Here is a 19,469-nt window from a genome sequence, read left to right as displayed (position 1 = left end):
TCTTAGAGGTGAAATAACTCTAATAAAACATATGTACCCGTTTCAGCGCTCGACTGATACCCTGTTACTTATTCGTTCCTTATTTGCTTTTGATACGCGTGGTATACGTTGCACCTTGAAATAAATCGATTATCGATTATCGATTGTTTTCATGTCTCTGGCGGTAATTATTTGTTATCTGAGTTGAAAAAAAACCTATTTGCGCATATGTACCCGTTTCAGCGCTACACTGATACCCTGTTACTTATTCGATTCTTATTCGCTTATAAAATGTGTGTTATGCGTTGCACTTTAAAAAAGAAATATTGTTGTGTCTCTGGTGGTAACTGTCGGCTCTTAGAGGTGAAATAACCCTAATAGAACATATGTACCCGTTTCAGCGCTTGACTGATACCCTGTTACTTATTCGTTCCTTATTCGATTATAATACGCGTGGTATACGTTGCACCTTGAAATAAATCGATTATCGAGTGTTTTCATGTCTGTGGCGGTAATTACGTGTTCTCTGAGGTGAAAAAAAACTATTAGCGCATACGTATCCGTTTCACCGCTAAACTGATACCTTGTTACTTATTTGTTCCTTAATCGCTTTTTATACGCGTGGTATACGTTGCACCTTGAAATAAATCGATTATCAAAGTTTTTCATGTCTCTGGCGGTAATTATGTGTTCTCCGAGGTGAAAAAACCCTACTAGCGCATATGTACCCGTTCCAGCGCTGGGATAATAGCCTGTTACTTATTCGTTACTTATTCGCTTTTAATACGTGGGGTATACGTTGCACCTTGAAATAAATCATTTTTCAATTATATTCATGGATCTAGTGGTAACAATGTGCTCTTAGAGATGAAATAACCCTGTTAGCGCGTATGTATCCGTTCCAGCGCTTGGTAAATACCCTGTTACTTATTCGTTCCTTATTCGCTTATAATACGTTTGTTATACGTTGCATCTTTTAGAAATGGATTTTCAATTGTATTCATGTTTCTGGCGGTAACAATGTCTTCTTAGAGATGAAATATCCCTATTAGCGCGTATGTACCCCGGCGTTCCAGCGTTCGGTTAATAGAGGTTTCTCAACATCTTACGAACGGACGAAACTCTACGAACGTATCGTTATGGAGCAGTAATTTTGTTATAATAAAATCCATAATAAATGTCTACCGATATTGCAGTGTGTTTAAAAGACAACAGTTAACAACTTAATATCCTTTTTTGCAACCTTGCATTTTATTGTTGTCATTAAACATCCGTGTTCCAATTTATTTTCTGTCTTTGACTGTTTCGTTTTCTTACGTTGAGTTCCGTTTGTTGACATGTCGTATATATGCGTTCGATTTATCTCCCGTATCCATTCAAAAAGATTTTTTTTTTATAATGTCATTGATTAAAAAATTCAACACATCTAGTTTGCAATTGGTTGATTGATTGTTTGGTGTTTAACGTTCAGTGGCAAATATTCCATTCATTTCATTGCGAAATTAGCGTTTTGTAAAGGAGTGATAAGTGATCGAGATAACACAACTTTAATATGTTTCATATATCCACACGTCCCTTCTATGGGTCCAATCTGTTTGAGTTACTATGAGTTTCATTATTTCGTATCGGAGAGTATCTTGAATAGATATGTGGCAACATAGCTTTTTTATTTCTAATATTTATTGGGAATCAGTTAAAGAAATTAAAAGGTGCACTCGATCTATCGTTAGAAATAGAGTTTTGTGTGTTCTTGTTGAAAGTATGAGTGCTACAGCCCTAACACAACTGGTAGTCACATAGTTATCAAAATATATATTTTTATATATTACATCCCTAACTAAAAAGAAAAATGAGAAATATGAAAAATAGGGGAAATATACACAGTATGCCATAGAAGCTTAACGGAAACAATAAACAAGAAAAAAAAATATGTGTATACTCATAATTATACTATAGAGGAAACATACACACATAGAATAAGAAAGGCCATGATAACAACAAAAAACACAATATATAAGTTTAAATATTTTCCTTTGTTTTTCTTGTTAAGTCTACCAATTTATGACAATATATCAATAAGAAGAAATCATTTGAATTTTAGTGGTTGGGGCAAAGAAGTTATCCAGGAACTTATTGGGATGTTTTCTTTTCAAATTTAAATCGAAAGGCGTTCACTTCTAGATTTATTTTACCTCGTGTCCACGACCGAATTTTTACCGTTAATCAGCATAAAAAAAAATCCTAGCCCACATATTTCTATATTTACCTTTTTCACATAAACTAAATAGTGATGTTGTCATCATGTTTATTAAAATTTCTTGTACGATTACTGTCCTTTGATTAAATATTCTTCACTTAAATTTATAGATCAATAAGACTTTCAACTGTGTTGATTGAACAGTAAATTGTATATTATATATTATATAATATCAAATAAATATAATATGTATTTGTTTCAAAATGGTTTTAAAAAATCAAGCATGCATATTTTACATGTAAAAGACATTTCAAAGGGAAGAAGAGCACAGCCGATAATCCAAAATTATAAGACGAATTACTGCTCCCTCTTTTCTCGTTACGGCAAGTTACGTTAAGTTAGGGCGATTTTCGTTCGTTCGTAAGATGTTGAGAAACCTCTAATACCCTGTTACTTGTTCGTTACTTATTCGCTTATAGGTTGCATTTCTGTAAGTATTGAAAATGCAATTTCCCATAGGAACTCCTTTTACGGCTAAAACTTTACCACTTTTACTATGAAGTTTTGAAAAAAATCTTATCCTAGAATTAAAAATTCATATGCACCACAATTTTTTTCAAAGGTCAAAATATAGGGCTGTGCGGCATATTTTCAACGTTTATATGCCCTGAACTTCTCAGAGTTTAAACTTACACTAATTTTCTTAACTACCCCTACCTCGAATGAAAGGTTACCACAGATTTCAATGTAAACAATGTGCACGTGTTTATTTACTGGTAACATTCCCAAGTTCTGTCTCTGCGATATGGAACACAGAGAGCATAACTGGGAACCAGTATGTAAACAAAATTAATGTTCTATGAATATTCAATTACTCCCCAAAATAGGCGTGTTTTGAGAAACAGCTGTATTTACAAAGTGCAACCTATAATACGTTTGTTATACGTTGCACCTTTTAGAAAAGGATTTTCAATTGTGTTCATGTCTCTGGCGGTTATAATGTATTCTTAGGGATTTCACCTCTAAGAACCGACAGTTACCACCAGAGACACGAAAATATTTCTTTTTAAAATTGGAACGTATAACACACGTTTTATAAGCGAGTAAGGAACGAATAAGTAACAGGATAACAGTGTAGCGCTGAAACGGGTACATAGGCGCTAATAGGGTTTTTCCCCCTCTTAGAACACATAGGTACCACAAGAGACAAGAAAACAATTGAAAATCATTTTCTAAAAGGTGCAACGTATAACAAACTTATGAGACGCGAATAAGAAACGAATAAGTAACAGGGTAACAGTCGAGCGCTGAAACGGGTACATACGCGCTTATAGAGTTAAATCACCCCTTAGAACCCAAATTTACCACCAGTGACAAGAAAACAATTGAAAATCATTTTTTTAAATGTGCAACGTATAACACGCGTATTATACGCGAATAAGGAACGAATATCAAGTAACAGGGTATCAGTCGAGCGCTGAAACTGCTACATAAGCGCTGATAGGGGTATATCACCTCTTAGAAACGAAATCTACCACTAGAAACAAGAAAACAATTTAAATCCTTTTTTTAAAAGGTGCAACGTATACCACGCGTATTAAAAGCGATTAAGGAACGAATAAGTAACAGGGTATAAACCGAGCGCTGGAACGGGTACATACGCGCTAATAGTGTTATTTCATCTCTAAGAAAACATAGTTACCGCCAGAGACAAGAACACAATTGAAAATCATTTTCTAAAAGGTCCAAGGTATAATACGCGTGTTATAAAAAAGGTATTAGTCAAGCTCCGAAACGATGTACACCCCGCTAACATGTTTTATAGCTGACCATGCGGTATGGACTTTGCTTATTGTTGAAGGCCATATCGTGACCTGTAGTTGTTAATTTCTGTGTCATTTTGGTCTATTGTGTTGAGTTGTCTCGTTGGCGATCATACCGCATCTTCATTTTTATACAAGCGCTAAAAGGTGATTTCACCTCTTCGAACAATGAACCAGATCTTCAAACATACGAATATAAAACATTTAAAAGGTAGAACGTATAAAAATCAAATAAGAAACAAATAAGTATCGAACATAATCAACAGGATCGGTTGAGCACAAACACATAGAAATAGGTCATAAAAAGTTCATTTTACCTCAACAAATTTAGAACTATAACCAGAGATAAGAATATAAACAATTAAAAAGGGGGAATGATATCAAAAATGGAATAAGTCACGAATAAGGAATAAGTAATGAGTAACGAATAGGTAATAAGGAATAAGTAACGAATAGGTCACGAATAAGGAATAAGGAATAAGTAACGAATAGGTAACGAATAGGGAATAGGGAATAAGTAACGAATAGGTAACGAATAGGGAATAGGGAATAGGTAACGAATAGGTAACGAATAGATAATAGGGTTTAGGTAACGAATAGGTAACGAATAGGGAATTGGGAATAGGTAACGAATAGGTAACGAATAGGGAATAGGGAATAGGTAACGAATAGGTAGGGAATAGGGAATAGGTAACGAATAGGGAATAGGGAATAAGTAACCAACTTGACGTCCATATAATTTGCCGGATATTCGGAATCCTCTGGTTTTTCCTCGTGGTGCCATTAAAAAAATTCTTCACTAACCCCTACAAGCATGTGTGGTATGTGGGTCCCATTGAGACAACTATCAAGTTGTGATAAAATGGCGTGCACGGCATCACCAATGGACAAAGCCATGATGTACATACGTATTGCTATTATGTATAAAAAAAACCTGACATGACAAAATATGTATCACAATTCAAAATTTGATCAGGAAACCAGCTGAGTTATTGTGATAAAACAATAAATGAATACAAAATATGAAACACAGCATGCAGCTACCGACATCAACGTATGCACTGAAATACAAGCTCCTAAAGTTGGGACAAACACAAAATGTTTGTGAGCGCTCAACTCTCCTCTAACCACGGACAGTGTCGTAAATAACAACACAACACAAAAAACTACTGTAGATTTTGGTTGGAAAGGGTTTACTCATCAGATGGACACGAATTAAAAAGCACAAACAATAACGAGGAACCTCAGGCTAGGGGTTTTCAAGAAATAAAAAAACAATCACTATTTCTCGTGAATATATTATAAAATAATCACATATTGATAATGATTATTTACATTTTACGGAGCCCCGCTAGGGACATGCAAAGAAAAAAATATATTGTGCGCACAACTTAAATAAATTGTGCGCACAAAATAATATAGTGTGCTCACAGAATAATATAGTGTGCGCACAGAATAATATTGTGTGCGCCGGTACAACTTAAATATATTGTGCGCACAACTTAAACATACTGTGCGCACAATATAATATGGTGTGCACCCAAACTTAGGAAAACAGTTTTCACTTGACCATGAACTCATTTTATGGACCTTTAAACAAGGTTAAGTGTTCATGGTTTAGACGAAATCTAAGATACCAAATGCAATAGTTTGGTCGTATGAAACGATTTTAATGTGTTAATGTACACTTGACATGTGTCATCTGACCTTGATCTCATTTTCAGGGTTTATTGGTCAATGTTAAATATCTAAGAATTGGTCTATTTTTTAGATACGATAATAAAGGTATAGTTTAACTGTATTTAATGTACAAAATCATTATAAGGCGCGCATGTTGTATAAGGCTTGTTTCTAAGATACATTTGGTTCTTCAATACAACAAGAAAATTGTGCACCCAAAGGCGCGCTTCAGCTGGCCCATAAACAAAAATATGTACTAGTGCAGCGTTAATGGACGTCAAGTTATACTTCTTATGTGTTTCTTGTTTCTCGTTTTTTTCATATAGATTAGACCGTTGGTTTTCCCGTTTGAATGGTTTAACACTAGTAATTTTGGGGACCCTTTATAGCTTGCTGCTCGTTGTGAGCCTAAGCTACGTGTTAAAGACCGTACCTTTATCTATAATAGTTTTCTTTTAAATTGTGACTTGGATGGAGTGTTGTCTCATAGGCACTTATACCACATCTTCCTTTATCTATCCAAAATATATACAAGAAACTAAAATTAAAGTTCATAGAAGACCAGCCCAAAGGCCAGAGGCTCCTGACCTTGGACAGGCACGAAAATGCGGCGGAGTTAAACATGTTTTGTGAGATCTCAACCCTCCTGTTATCATCATGACCTGTAGCCAATGCAGATAAAAAAACACAGCAATACCGACAGTAAAACTCAGTTTAAAAGAAGTCCGTATCCGATGTCAGAATACATTACAAATTAAACTTAACAAAATGACAATGATACATAAAATAACAAAAGACTACTAGCAGTTACTGACATGCCAGCTCCACACCTCAATTAAACTGATTTAAAGATTATGTCTTAAATCATTTGAATATCAAGCACAATCTCTTCCGTTAGGGGTTAAATATCAACCCAGATTCAGATTCAGATTCAGATTCAATAGTTTATTTTAAAAAGTCTCACCACATACAACATAATTAAAACAAGATACAATTATTAAATTAATTATACAGTAAACATAGTTAAAACAATTAAATACATGTATGTGCCATTCTTAAAAGAATTATGAGAGACTATTAAAATACAAATAATACTTATTCATTTTATAAAATACTACAAAATTTATACAGTAAAATACTGTTTCTCCTTGTTAAAATGTTATTATAAAAAAGAAGATGTGGTATGATTGCCAATGAGACAACTATCCACAAAAGACCAAAAATGACACAGACATTAACAACTATAGGTCACCGTACGGCCTTCAACAATGAGCAAAACCCATACCGCATAGTCAGCTATAAAAGGCCCCGATAAGACAATGTAAAACAATTCAAACGAGAAAACCAACGGCCTTATTTATGTAAAAAAAAAAATGAACGAAAAACAAATATGTAGATATTGTGCTGAAAACCACCATGTGCTTTACATTTAACAATAAGTAAACCTAATGCCCTACTTTCTGACCTGGCTACAGCTTTTGCCATTAATTGGTAGTCTTAAAACTCTGTTAACAATAAACCTAAGTATTGGTAATTTGAAGCATACTCAATATTTTCATCATTTAAACTAAACTGAAAATCTGATCTGGCTACAGAAGGATTTCTAAAATGTATAACATTTGATTTTCTTAAATTTACTTTTAAGCTATTATGATTACACCATACATTTAAAACATGTAATAATTTTTGTAAATCCTCAGCATTTTCTGCTAATAAAACTATGTCATCGGCATACAGCAAGATAGACAATTTTTCACCATCAATATTGATACCAATGTCTAACAACTTTATATCATCAATTAAATCATTAATAAATATATTAAACATTACTGTTGACAATACACAGCCTTGTTTTAAACCAGTATTTACATTGAACCATTCAGTCATGTTACCATTTAATCTGACACTGCATTCTACATTAGAATAAATAGCCTTTAAAGCATACATAAATTTTGTACTAACACCCAGTTTTCCTAATTTATTAAATAACAAAACTCTATCAATAGAATCATAAGCTTTCTTAAAATCAACGAAAGATACAAAAGTTGACAGCTTACATTCTTTTCTAGTTTCAATAACAGATGTTAATGTACTGATATGATCTATTGTACTTCTACCTTTAATAAACCCATTTTGTTCATCATTTATTATATCCCTTTTGTCTAACCCATCATAATATATACGTACAGAATATAACCCGTATTTGTATGAGCTATGGTGTATATGTATATAGTTGTCTCATTGGTACTCGCATCGACCGCGATCAATCGTGCCACACATTTTTTAATGCCCTAAAACGAACCATATTTGGAAAATGAATCATAATTGTTCCGTTTGTTTTCAATATATACCACTGAGGAATACATTTTCCATGACTATTCCTAAATTGCTTCGTAACATTTCAGTTTCATAATGAATACGAACAATATTCTGTAAATCTATAATACTAAAATTACGAGGTCCAATTTGTCAGCCGTCATCACGTAAAAACGACGAATCAAAGAATTCAACTTTATATACAACTAATATAGTACAAAGGTGTAGATTAAAAATTACACCACTCCAGGCCCCTTTGTTTTCCACGTAATTAATATCGCCAATAATTAGGAAGTTCCGGGTCGAGTCCGATACCGATACCAATAGTATAATCACCTGTTACCTATTACCTTATCTGTACGTTCCGCATCTGACAGGCGCACCACCAAACGGTGTATTCAGGATTAATATGCTATATAATGCTGTTGATTAAAAAATACTCCATTTCAGGACCTTTTGTTTTCCAAATATTTAATATTACCAATAATTGATAAGTTTCAGTTTGACGGGTTCAAACAGAAAGATCTGAAAGCAGAGAAAATTGTGTATCTTATAATCGGCATGACTTTATCAGATGACAGTACTAATACTAAGATAAGGCTTGCGCATAGTTATATACTTTAATTCAGTCACGGACTCGCGATATCACGGGTGTGTTCTAGTATGTAAAATGAAATCGATAAAAAATAGATACGATCAGTGACCTAGCTCTTGTCCTCTCTTCTTTTAATCAGAATGAAACATTTGTACACAACTCTTAAAAATTCTGAATCATAATTAGCATACTGTTCTATGTCGAAAACTTGGTATTTAGTGATTATCGTTTATTGGTGTGGTTCATATATATGTTTATCGTTTTGTTATAGCCATTTCGGGCCTTTTATAGTTTGCTGTTTGGTGTCAGCCAACGCTCCGTAATAAAGACCGCACTATAACCAATAATTGTTATTTCTCCATATTCTGTCACTTTACAAAGGAGACATTGCAGCCCAAAATCATGTTTAAGGTCAAAGAATTTATTGCACACTATATTATGTTGTGCGCACAATATATTTAATTGTGCGCATAATGTATTTCAGTTGTGCGCACAATATATTTTAGTTGTGCACACAATATGTTAAAGTTGACTTGTACGCACAATATAATTAAATTGTGCGCACAATTTCTTATTTTGTGCGCACAATACATTTTTTTTCTTTCTACTATAGCGGGGCTCCGTAACTTTTTCAAACAAGATAATTAAAAAAAAAATAAGAATATGTTGCCTTCCGTAAATTATATTCCGTTAGCTGATTAGTATCGGCACCTTGTGTACCCGGGATTCGTGCAAGAGCGTCTGGATTGGGGCCCTTCATTTTTATATTTATTTATTTATTTAAGTCCATTTTTTCTATTCTTTATCTTTTACCATTATTCTCTATATATTTGAGCATCTAATTATTCTCTACTCTTTTATTTACAATTGTGTGCCTATTTTTCACTATTCTTTATATTTTCGCCCCATTATTACGCTATTCTGTAAACCCCCATCCACACCCTCGGTCATATTTTAAAGACACTTTGGACAGTTTTATACTGAAACCTAACCTTTTTTTAAATAGAAGTACTAGAAAGGACGAGATGGTCTTGGGTACGAAAGAAACCAAGTCGTCACAAAAAAAAAATGTCAGCCTCCATACATAAAAGACAACGAAGAGAAAATTCAGATGATTCTGACGATGAATGGACGGGAGAATCTTCTGGTTCAAGCCAGAAATGTATACCCCATGACACAAGTGAATGGACTGATAATACTCTTCGTAAACTTAACATAAGTTGGCACCAAACCGTAACAAACAGTCCGAATGATTTACTAGATTTCGTGAATGTTCCAATCTTGTCGGAGGAATTGGAAAATACTTCTACGTATATTGAGAAGAAACTTGATTTCGACATGACATTTGATGATATTGATCTTGACTTCAAAGCTGTATATGATAAATTCTCAGACTTGCAACAACTTCTGAAAAATTCTGCTGGAGAAACTCCAAGGTTTATGTCAAAATTATAAACATATATATATACAGATTGAAATAAACAATTAATTTCCCCATAGGCGTTAATGGTAGACTTTTTCGAGATACAGACTTGAGAAAGTTGATTTTTTTTAACGAAACCTTGCTAGAATCAAAGAAAAGTTATTAGGACAGTATTTGTTGGTCCAAAAAATATAGCTTTGCGTTGCTTTTCTTAGCGTATTTTGTACTTATCTCCCATGCCTATCAATTTTGCCCTTAAAAATACATGTCTTGCCCTAGCGTTGAAAAGTCATCTAAGTGCCTTTAGGGCTAAGGAATAATTTTTATTTTGCCTTTTGCATAAAGCAGAGTGCATGAAGTCTCTAATCAATGCTAATAATAAAAAATAATGGGCGCACATATCGACCAATCAGGATTCGCCATACTCTTAATTCTAAATACCATGTTATGCTCATAAAATGGCTGCGCCCATAAAATCTAATGGTGTATTGTAACCCACATGATACAGATTTAGAGTAGTCCAAATAATTATGATGTCTTGGAAGGATATTTGTATTTTGGCTTTGACCCCCTCCTGCGTCCATAGATGTAAGGCGTCAAAGAAAAAAAATATAAAAGCCTTTCAAGACGTCATAATTATAATTTGGAATACACTTTTGCTAGTCATGCTAGTCCAAATGATTATGACGTTTCAAGGCTACGTTTTTTTTAAGTTTATTTTTTTTCTGGGACGCCAAATAATAATGACATCTTGCAATTACTAAGGGCATGAACATGATGAAGGACATTGAATTACTACTAGACTATGAAATAATTTTTTTTTCTTTCCTTCTGACTTTATTAAAGAAGTCTCACTTTTCCTGCGCCATGTGTCCCAGATTATTTTTTTAAATAGCCTTGTAAGACGTCATAAATATTTGGACTACACTTTTAGGTATTTAACATGTTTAAGTATAAGAAGATGTGGTATGAGTGCCAATGAAACAACTCTCTATCAAAGTCATAATTTGTGAAAGTAAACCATTATAGATAAAATTTTGGTCTTTAAAACAGAGCCTTGGCTCACACTGAATAGCAAGCTATAAAAGGGGGGGTACAATGTATCTGCATGAAAAAACGTGATATAAAACTGCCATTTCACGATGAATGAACAATTAAAAATGTCTTGCATCTTGATCTTTTTAGCAATTTTACAAAACAGGATGAATAACGAACCTTTTTCACATCTGCATGTGGAATAAGAATTGCTAATAACGTTGCACCCAAACAACCCTTTACCATCCTCTATAAAGGTCCCCAACAAACGAGTGAAACGACTAGTATAAAACAATTCAAACGGGAGAACCAAAGTTCATATCTATGTAAAAAACAAGAAACATTTATGAACCACAATAACAAACGACAACCACTGAACATCAAGTACCTGACTTACATGACTAAGGACAGATGCAAAAAAACGCAGTGGGTTCAAACATTTTTATAAGTACCAACCTTCATAACACCCTTACCTGAAACAATAGTGTAACATCACAACATAGAAGGACACACTCTAAAATATCAATTGAAATGGCTTAAAATCATTGTTAATTAAGAGGGGTTTTAATTCTTATTATCAGCTAATTAATTATAGTTCAATTTTAACTATAATTTTAATTAAAAAAGTGTCCACAAGACAGTTAAGTTTGAATTAAAGCATATATAAGCTAATTTAATTAAAGAAAACACATTTCTAATGTGAACAGTATACATGGTAAAGTGGGAACTATTTACCTGCATTGGAATTAAAAAAAGAAAACTGCATGAAACTTAATCATGTTAATAACAAATTCCATTTACATGTGATTCAAATTCAGTTTGAAATTAAATGTACATGTATGTGAAGGAGGCATAAAAATGGGGAAATGCATTTACAATTGCCAATGAGACAACTAAGCATCATACATGTATTCCAAATCAGAACTCACACCACAGACCAAAATTCATCTTTTATTTCATATTTGAATGTCATGAATGTTTCAACATTAATCAAAGTCTTTCATATACATGCATGTATATGTATAAAATTGAGAATGGAAATGGGGAATGTGCCAAAGAGGCAACAACCCGACCATAGAAAAAAAAACAACAACAGCAGAAGGTCACCAACAGGTCTTCAATGTCGTGAGAAATTCCATGCACTTTCATTTAACAGGTTTAAGGTTTATTCGTATTCAACGCAGCTCAAACATGTATGTTAAACAGTAAAATGTATGAATGATTTTAATAAATGCTATCAGTAATGTTGTTAATTTCATTTTAGGCCTGTGAATTACAAATTAAATGGACATGATGTAAGGGTATCATTGATATTGAGCTCATCTTCTACTGATTCTTCTAGTGTCAAAAGAAATACAATCTGTATTTATTTTTCAGTTCATTTGAACCAGTTCGAACATATGGAATTGAATTTCTAGCAGCCTTAAAGAAACTTGTTGTCAGTAGGGCCTATGCCCTGAATAGTTATAAAGCCTCCTTCCTGACCATTTTAGAATCCTTCTGCAAGATGTGTCAGTTATTTGGAAGGTATGGAAAATATATACTGTTGATTCATTATGATTCATTGGATACTAATTTTTATTGATTTCGTAGGTACAGGCGAACCAAGAAATCAAATGTTCAACAAATAACAAATTTTCCATAGTCTTGGATGCAGACTTTGACAAAACTACGAAATTATGACATGTAAGATTTTCTTCAACGAAAAATGAAAATTAGTAATCACGAAAAACATATGAATCCACATTATCACTATTTTGTGCATTTTTCCTTTGATCTGTTTTTTGTAATAATTTTTCATATCATGCTACTTGCTTGAAATTGAAAATTATAGCTAGAAACTAAGGAGGCACGTGGCCTTGCTACTGAAATTGACATGAAATTGACTACGTCGTCATAGGTAAAACAGCGATAAACAGATTATCATTAGTCATCTCAACTCAATTGCTTTTCCTGATTTCGCCGTACCAGCTCAAGCGAGAAAATCACTCTCGATGAGATGATCAACGATAATCTATAAATATATGAATTTTACAGTGCAGAGTTTATGGAACAGGAAGATGGGGAAGAATTTCATAAGGGCATTGACCAAGTAGGAGTCATATAGCATTTACTTTTCCCATCTGTCTGACACGCATCAACAATTTTTGGAAATATACCATATAATTATATGGCTTTTCTACATATTAAATTGAAAATGGAAATGGGGAATGTGCCAAAGTGACAACAACCTGACCATTGAGTTGCATGGTATGTAGATAGATGTGCATATTTTTTTATTTATGAAAATTTGCTCATTTTTTTTGTTAAAATGTTGTTTTTTTTTGTATGAAAATTACCAATTTTCAGAATTTTTTTGGGCAAAATGCAAAAACTAGAGAATATAAGTAAAATGCATGGTAGGAGGCCAATACACTTTATCGCTATTTGTCTGCCATTACTGGATATCATAAAACAAAATATCTGACGCCACAATGGAAAAGTGATTGTTGAATGTGTCAAAAGTTCAAGCGATAAAGTGTATGAACTTTTCCCAGATTGATGTGCATATATGTGCAAAACACCAATTTTGAGAAACAATCTATTTGAGTTTGAAATGAAAAGTAATATAAGCACAAGTAACATTTTACTCCAAAATGATTTATGTGTCAAAAATTGATTTCTGTGAAAATTTTTGAAGGGTCAAAATTCATGAAATTCTTATTAAAGCTTTATTTTTACTAAAAAGCGCAACTTTATGGTATAAGTAACTGTAAATGTATTATTGAAAAAATGTATACCCTGCATCATGAACTGTTTGTTTTGAATTTAATCATCAAATTTGATATTTTATTTAATTCAGTAATGTTTATATGAAAAGAAGATGTAAGATTCATGGACAGGATGTGAATTCCAAGCCTGACCTCGTTTTTGAGATTGACAATTCACCATTTGAAGCAGCACACAAATTAGAGAATTTTAGTGGGGCATCTACATTATGTGTGGCAGAGGTAATCTATTTAAGATGGTTTATAATTGGCTTTTTAAATGTTAAGGGTCCCCAGTGGAGGAGACCAGGAAGGGGGTCGAGGGAGTTAGAATGCCCCCCCCCTTTTCCCCATTTTATTTTGGAAAACCAATGCATTTGAATAGGAACATATTATGCAAGCTACCTTCATAACAATGACAAGATGCACGGGACTGAAGTTTTTTAATTGAAGCAAAGAGAAAACAATTAAGAAATTAGAACCACTTTAAATATGTAATAAGGAGATGAGGTATAATGCCAATGAGACAAATGTCCATCATAGTTCAAATGAAGAGGATGTTAGCAATGTAATGCAACTGTACAGCCTTCAACAATTAGAAATATCCATACCCTTAACAGGTCAAGAACTCTAATTTTCCTGACGTCAGAAAATATTTGCATAGTAATTTCCTTAACACAAGGCCAATGATGGCCTTGAAAAACTGACCAATCGACTCATTGAACTACAATGCATTGTGGGCTACTACGAGTTTACTATCACTTGAAAACACGTGGAATTAGTGGAAAAAGTGAAAACTAATGTAGTGTCTGGGATTCTCAAAATAAATGTTTTTGTTCTGCGAATATGTTTATTGTCTTCAATTTGCATGCTCAGATTAAAAATGCATTGTTTACGGGCTTCACAATTCGACTTTCTTTTTCGCTTTGTAATAGTAGTTGAACAGGTTTGTTCCATAGTTATGCATTGTACCTGTGTACTAATTTCACGGCGTGAAACAGTGAAATTTCAGATGAAGTGACCACTCTTCAGAACGTTAATGTTCTGAGCTCTTCAAACATGTATAATGTCATTTAAAAACATTTCTGCCTCGAAAAACACGAAAAACTGACACCATGGACACAGAAACACAGAAACAATCTACTGGATGTATAAGTAAGAACATCATAATACTCAGTATGTTAAATAAGTGTTATAAAAGTGGGTAGGAATTGTGCTTGATATTCGAGTGATGAAGACATAATTTTTTATTTAGTTTACAGCCGATTGCAGGTTAGATAAACTGCCATCCTTTAAGAGTAAACAAGTCCGATTATATCCAATTTATATGTCTGTAAGTCTAGACTAATTCGAAAGGAGGGTAGTATACCTTACATAATATCGACTTTACGGCTCAGCTAACAAACAAGCTAACCAAGGATTACACCTTTCATTACACACTAAATGAAATCGGCTGTAATTGAGGTCTAGAGCTGGCATGTAAGTAACTGCTAGTAGTCCTTTGTTAATTTATGTATTATTGTCATTTTGTTTAGTTTCTTTTGTTACTTATTCTGATTCGGACTTCTCTTTAACTGAGTTTTACTGTGCATATTGCTGTGTGTTTATTTTTACTACATTGGATAGATGTATAGTCTGTGTAGGGGAGGGTTGAGATTTCAAAAACACGTTCAACCTAGCTGCATATTTGCGCCTGTCCCAAGTCTCGAGCCTCTGGCCTTTGATAGTCTTGACTGATTTTAATCTTAGTTTCTTGTGTATAATTCGGAGTTTAGTATGACATCCATTGTCACAGAGCTAGTATACATATTTGTGCCAGCTAAAGGACTCCTCCAGGTGCAGAGACCCATTTGTGGCGTTCAGATGTTGTCTGCTCTATGGTTGGGTTGTTGTCTCTTTGACTCATTCCCAATTTCCATTCTCAATTTTGTACGGTAAATAACTTAAACATATTTTGTATAGTTTCATCCATTGATAAAGTCCGTCTGTTTCGTATTTTATTTCAAAATATACCTCAGAGGTATTTTTATCGTTCGGCTGCTGTCCTGCTGACATATGTGCAATATCTCAAATATTCTAAACCCTGGATCATATTGGATGCTATATTACTTTTCAAGTTTTCTAAAAACGTGCTTTTTTCTTTGGTTACATCTTCTGACATCAGACGCAGACTTCTCTTGAACTGAATTTTAATGTGCGTATTGTTATGCGTTTACTTTTCTACATTGGCTAGAGGTATAGGGGAGGGTTGAGATCTCACAAACATGTTAAACCCCGCCGCATTTCGCGCCTGTCCCAAGTCAGGAGCCTCTGGCCTTTGTTAGTCTTGTATTATTTTAATTTTAGTTTCTTGTGTACAATTTGGAAATTAGTATGGCCTTCATTATCACTTCACTAGTATATATTTGTTTAGGTGCCAGTTGAAGGACGCCTCCGGGTGCGGGAATTTCTCGCTACATTGAAGACCTGTTGGTGACCTTCTGCTGTTGTTTTTTTCTATGGTCGGGTTGTTGTCTCTTTGGCACATTCCCCATTTCCATTCTCAATTTTATTTATATCTTATTATATATAGAAAAAAATAAGGTATGAGTGCTAAATGAGATCTCTTTCCATCCAAGACGCAATCTACTAAACTAAGTTTGTCTTATGGGTAATCGTGTTTATCACTGTTGTTTTGTTGCTGTCTGCTGGACGAATACATGAAATCTTCGTCTCATCACCAAACATATTTATGGCTATATATCGGGTAATTCAAACACTTGTTTCTTCGCATAAAAACAAATCTTCGTTAATCTGAGAATGGAACGAGTACTTTATTTCACGAACTATAAATGTGGATACACAAAATGAAAACTAAGCACAATTGTTAATCCCAAATTGCTCGAAAAAATGTGTTGTATTTCAGTGTTCTTGTTTGATTGTACAAAATGTAATCATGTAGTAGTCCATCATGCATTGTTACTCATTTAGTGGATTGGTCAAAAACCCAGGTAAAAATAAATTGCGTCACACGTAAATAAACAATTAAACATAAATATGCTAATCTATGCATTGTCATATAAGATAGTGTTACCGACCTGGTAAAGTCTACTTTAAAAGACCATGATTTAAAAAAATATGAAACAATTCAGTGGAGAAAACTAACAACCTAAATTAAAACAAAATAGATATATATGTAATGACAAAAATTTATGACGGCTATTCCTTTAAAATGTTTGTGGTGCTTTCAAAATTCCGTACAACCAAGAACCAAATGTTAAATAACTTTACATAATGGTAATACTAAGACACTTGTAAACCAGTTACTGAAAAAAGACCATTGACCCTTTTTCATTAATTAAACTTCCCTTTGAACCGTTACATTTTAATGGAATAGCCCAGATTGATCATTGTTGATATGAACAAACAACAACTGCTGAAATATGTGCATGCTACACTTGGGACATAAACATAAAAATTGTGACAGGGTAAGACATGTTTGTAGGCTCTGAACCCTCCACATTAAAGTTTTTTTTACTAAAATGAGAAGAGATAGATACCAAAGAGACATTTTAACTCAAAAGTCCAAAATAAACTGACAATGTCATGCCTAAAAAAGCAAAGACCAATAGACAAACAAACAAACTCAACTTAGAAAACTGAAGACTAAGCAACACAAACCCCACCAAAAACTAAATAGATCTCAGGTGCTCTGGAAATGCAAGCAGATCCTGCAGTAAAATGCTTGTCAAATACTGGAAGGAGATATAGTAGTGCATATGTTTAGTTAAAAAACATACAAAATAATTTTATGTTTTTCAGGTTAAAAAACACAATGATTACAAAGTTCATAAAAAAAGAAGAGAAACCAGATCTTCAGAAACTTCAAGTGACAATTTAGAAGTGAATAAAGACTTACAGGAAACAGAAGCAATAACTGAAGAACCATTACTACCATATGAAATCAATGGTTCAGCTCAACATGCAGGACAATTGTTACTGGAAACTAAACATTCATTGTTTTTATTTTCAAAGGCCAGTATTGGAATAATGTTCACAGAAACAAAGGTACCATTTACATGTTTTATACCATACAGTCCAACCTGGATAAGCTGGAGTTGAAAATTATTCAACTTATCCAAGATTCTAGGTTGTGTGTCATAGTTTTTGGTTTCATAAGTGAGACTTATATCATTGACTTGATGAGTCAATATGGAAACCCGTTAAATTTTCAATATTCTGCATTGACAGTGCTAAAAATAAATTTTGTTTATAAAAATCACATCCATAGCTGATGTTCATATAATATTCTGGAATAAAACAAATAAAAATTTTCTTCTTAGTTCATGTTGTTGGTATTTGTTGACATGTTGAGGTCCAATCATAATAATTTTACATGATCAGACACATACCCTACTTGTTATCAGCTACCTATATATGTTCATGATGTAAATTCACTTTTTACAAGTTTTCTTTTGTAAGAAATTAATATATTAAAGTAGGTTAACTTAAATATTGCTTTGGGTCAGGATGGAAAGATTTCTAAATTGAGGACATTATAAAGCACTGACTTCATGTCCCCAGACGTGTGTCTGCCCACAGAACATTCAATTAACAGAAAATTCTGCCTTTCTATATCTTATTAGTAATAGAGGTAAACACATTTGTCTGAAGGTATATTAACTACAGGTTACTGATCATTGACCAGAACTGTTTATTATAAACTGTATTATCACTATTTTACGAAATTTTCCATTGATCTTGTTGACTAATAGTTTCCTTCCTCAGCGGAGTGATATGAACAATTATCACTAGAAATTAAGGGAGCACTTGTCTGTTGTGAATGTAATTAACAATGTTGTCATAGGTAAAATAGCAATAAACTGATTCACAGTGGCCATCATTTTTTTGCCGTTCTGGCTCAAGCGAGAAAATCAATCTCGTTGAGATGATCAACAATAATCTATAAATATCAGAAATTTTATTAATGCTAATAATGAGACTAGGAGATTATTGCAATAATAAGAATTTGCATTTTGATTTCTGATAAATATTTCTGTACGCAGATTTTCGTAAATTAGCAATAATGAATCTTGCATTTCTGTCTTTTCTTCAAAAATCACTGTAATAAAATATTTAATAATTTCTGATTTTTCAATATTTATATAATTATATTCTTTTTTTCAGGTGATGATGACTTGCCTAAAACTCAGCCGTAACTACCTTCTTCACATGGAGAAAGGATTAAATGAAACAGACAGTGGTATTATATATTATACAAAGATGTATGACATTCTTAAAGCAGAAGATAGAAAAGAACTCATTACTGCTTTATTAAAACTAAGCTGCTGTGCAGACACTGTAAAATTAACAAAGAAATGATCATGTTTGCAAATGTATAAACATTCTAGTTGCTTTATTGTGAATGCAGGAATGCTGTATATAAAAAAATAATGCTATCACATTAATTTTTTTTTCACTTTTGAAGCATCTTTTCTGTCACCATTTTCACAATGATAAAAAAATATTGTTAACACATTTGAGTTTACAGTCATTAGGTGCATTTTGAAAAAAAGTGAATGTATGTAATTTTAAAGTCTTGTCAATATCTAAAAATTGTTATTTGATATACAATGAAATCTGTCTAAATCAAACTTCTTAGTAACATGATAATGTTTTCGGTTTTGTCAGATTT

General features: G+C 33.1%; 1 protein-coding gene across 1 annotated transcript; it reads left to right on the top strand.

Moving 5' to 3' along the window:
- The first annotated feature begins 9,650 nt into the window (after window positions 1-9,650).
- Window positions 9,651-19,469, top strand: LOC143054133 (uncharacterized). Its single transcript, XM_076227036.1, has 5 exons — window positions 9,651-10,026; window positions 12,426-12,575; window positions 13,891-14,038; window positions 17,597-17,842; window positions 18,962-19,469. Exons 1-5 carry the CDS (start codon window positions 9,659-9,661, stop codon window positions 19,154-19,156), a joined length of 1,107 nt encoding a protein of 368 aa, XP_076083151.1. The 5' UTR covers window positions 9,651-9,658; the 3' UTR covers window positions 19,157-19,469.

The sequence above is a fragment of the Mytilus galloprovincialis genome, chromosome 12 (assembly GCF_965363235.1).
Source record: "Mytilus galloprovincialis chromosome 12, xbMytGall1.hap1.1, whole genome shotgun sequence".
Lineage (NCBI taxonomy): Eukaryota > Metazoa > Mollusca > Bivalvia > Mytilida > Mytilidae > Mytilus > Mytilus galloprovincialis.
Note: the sequence above shows the minus strand (reverse complement) of the source record. Positions and strands in the feature narration are given on the sequence as shown.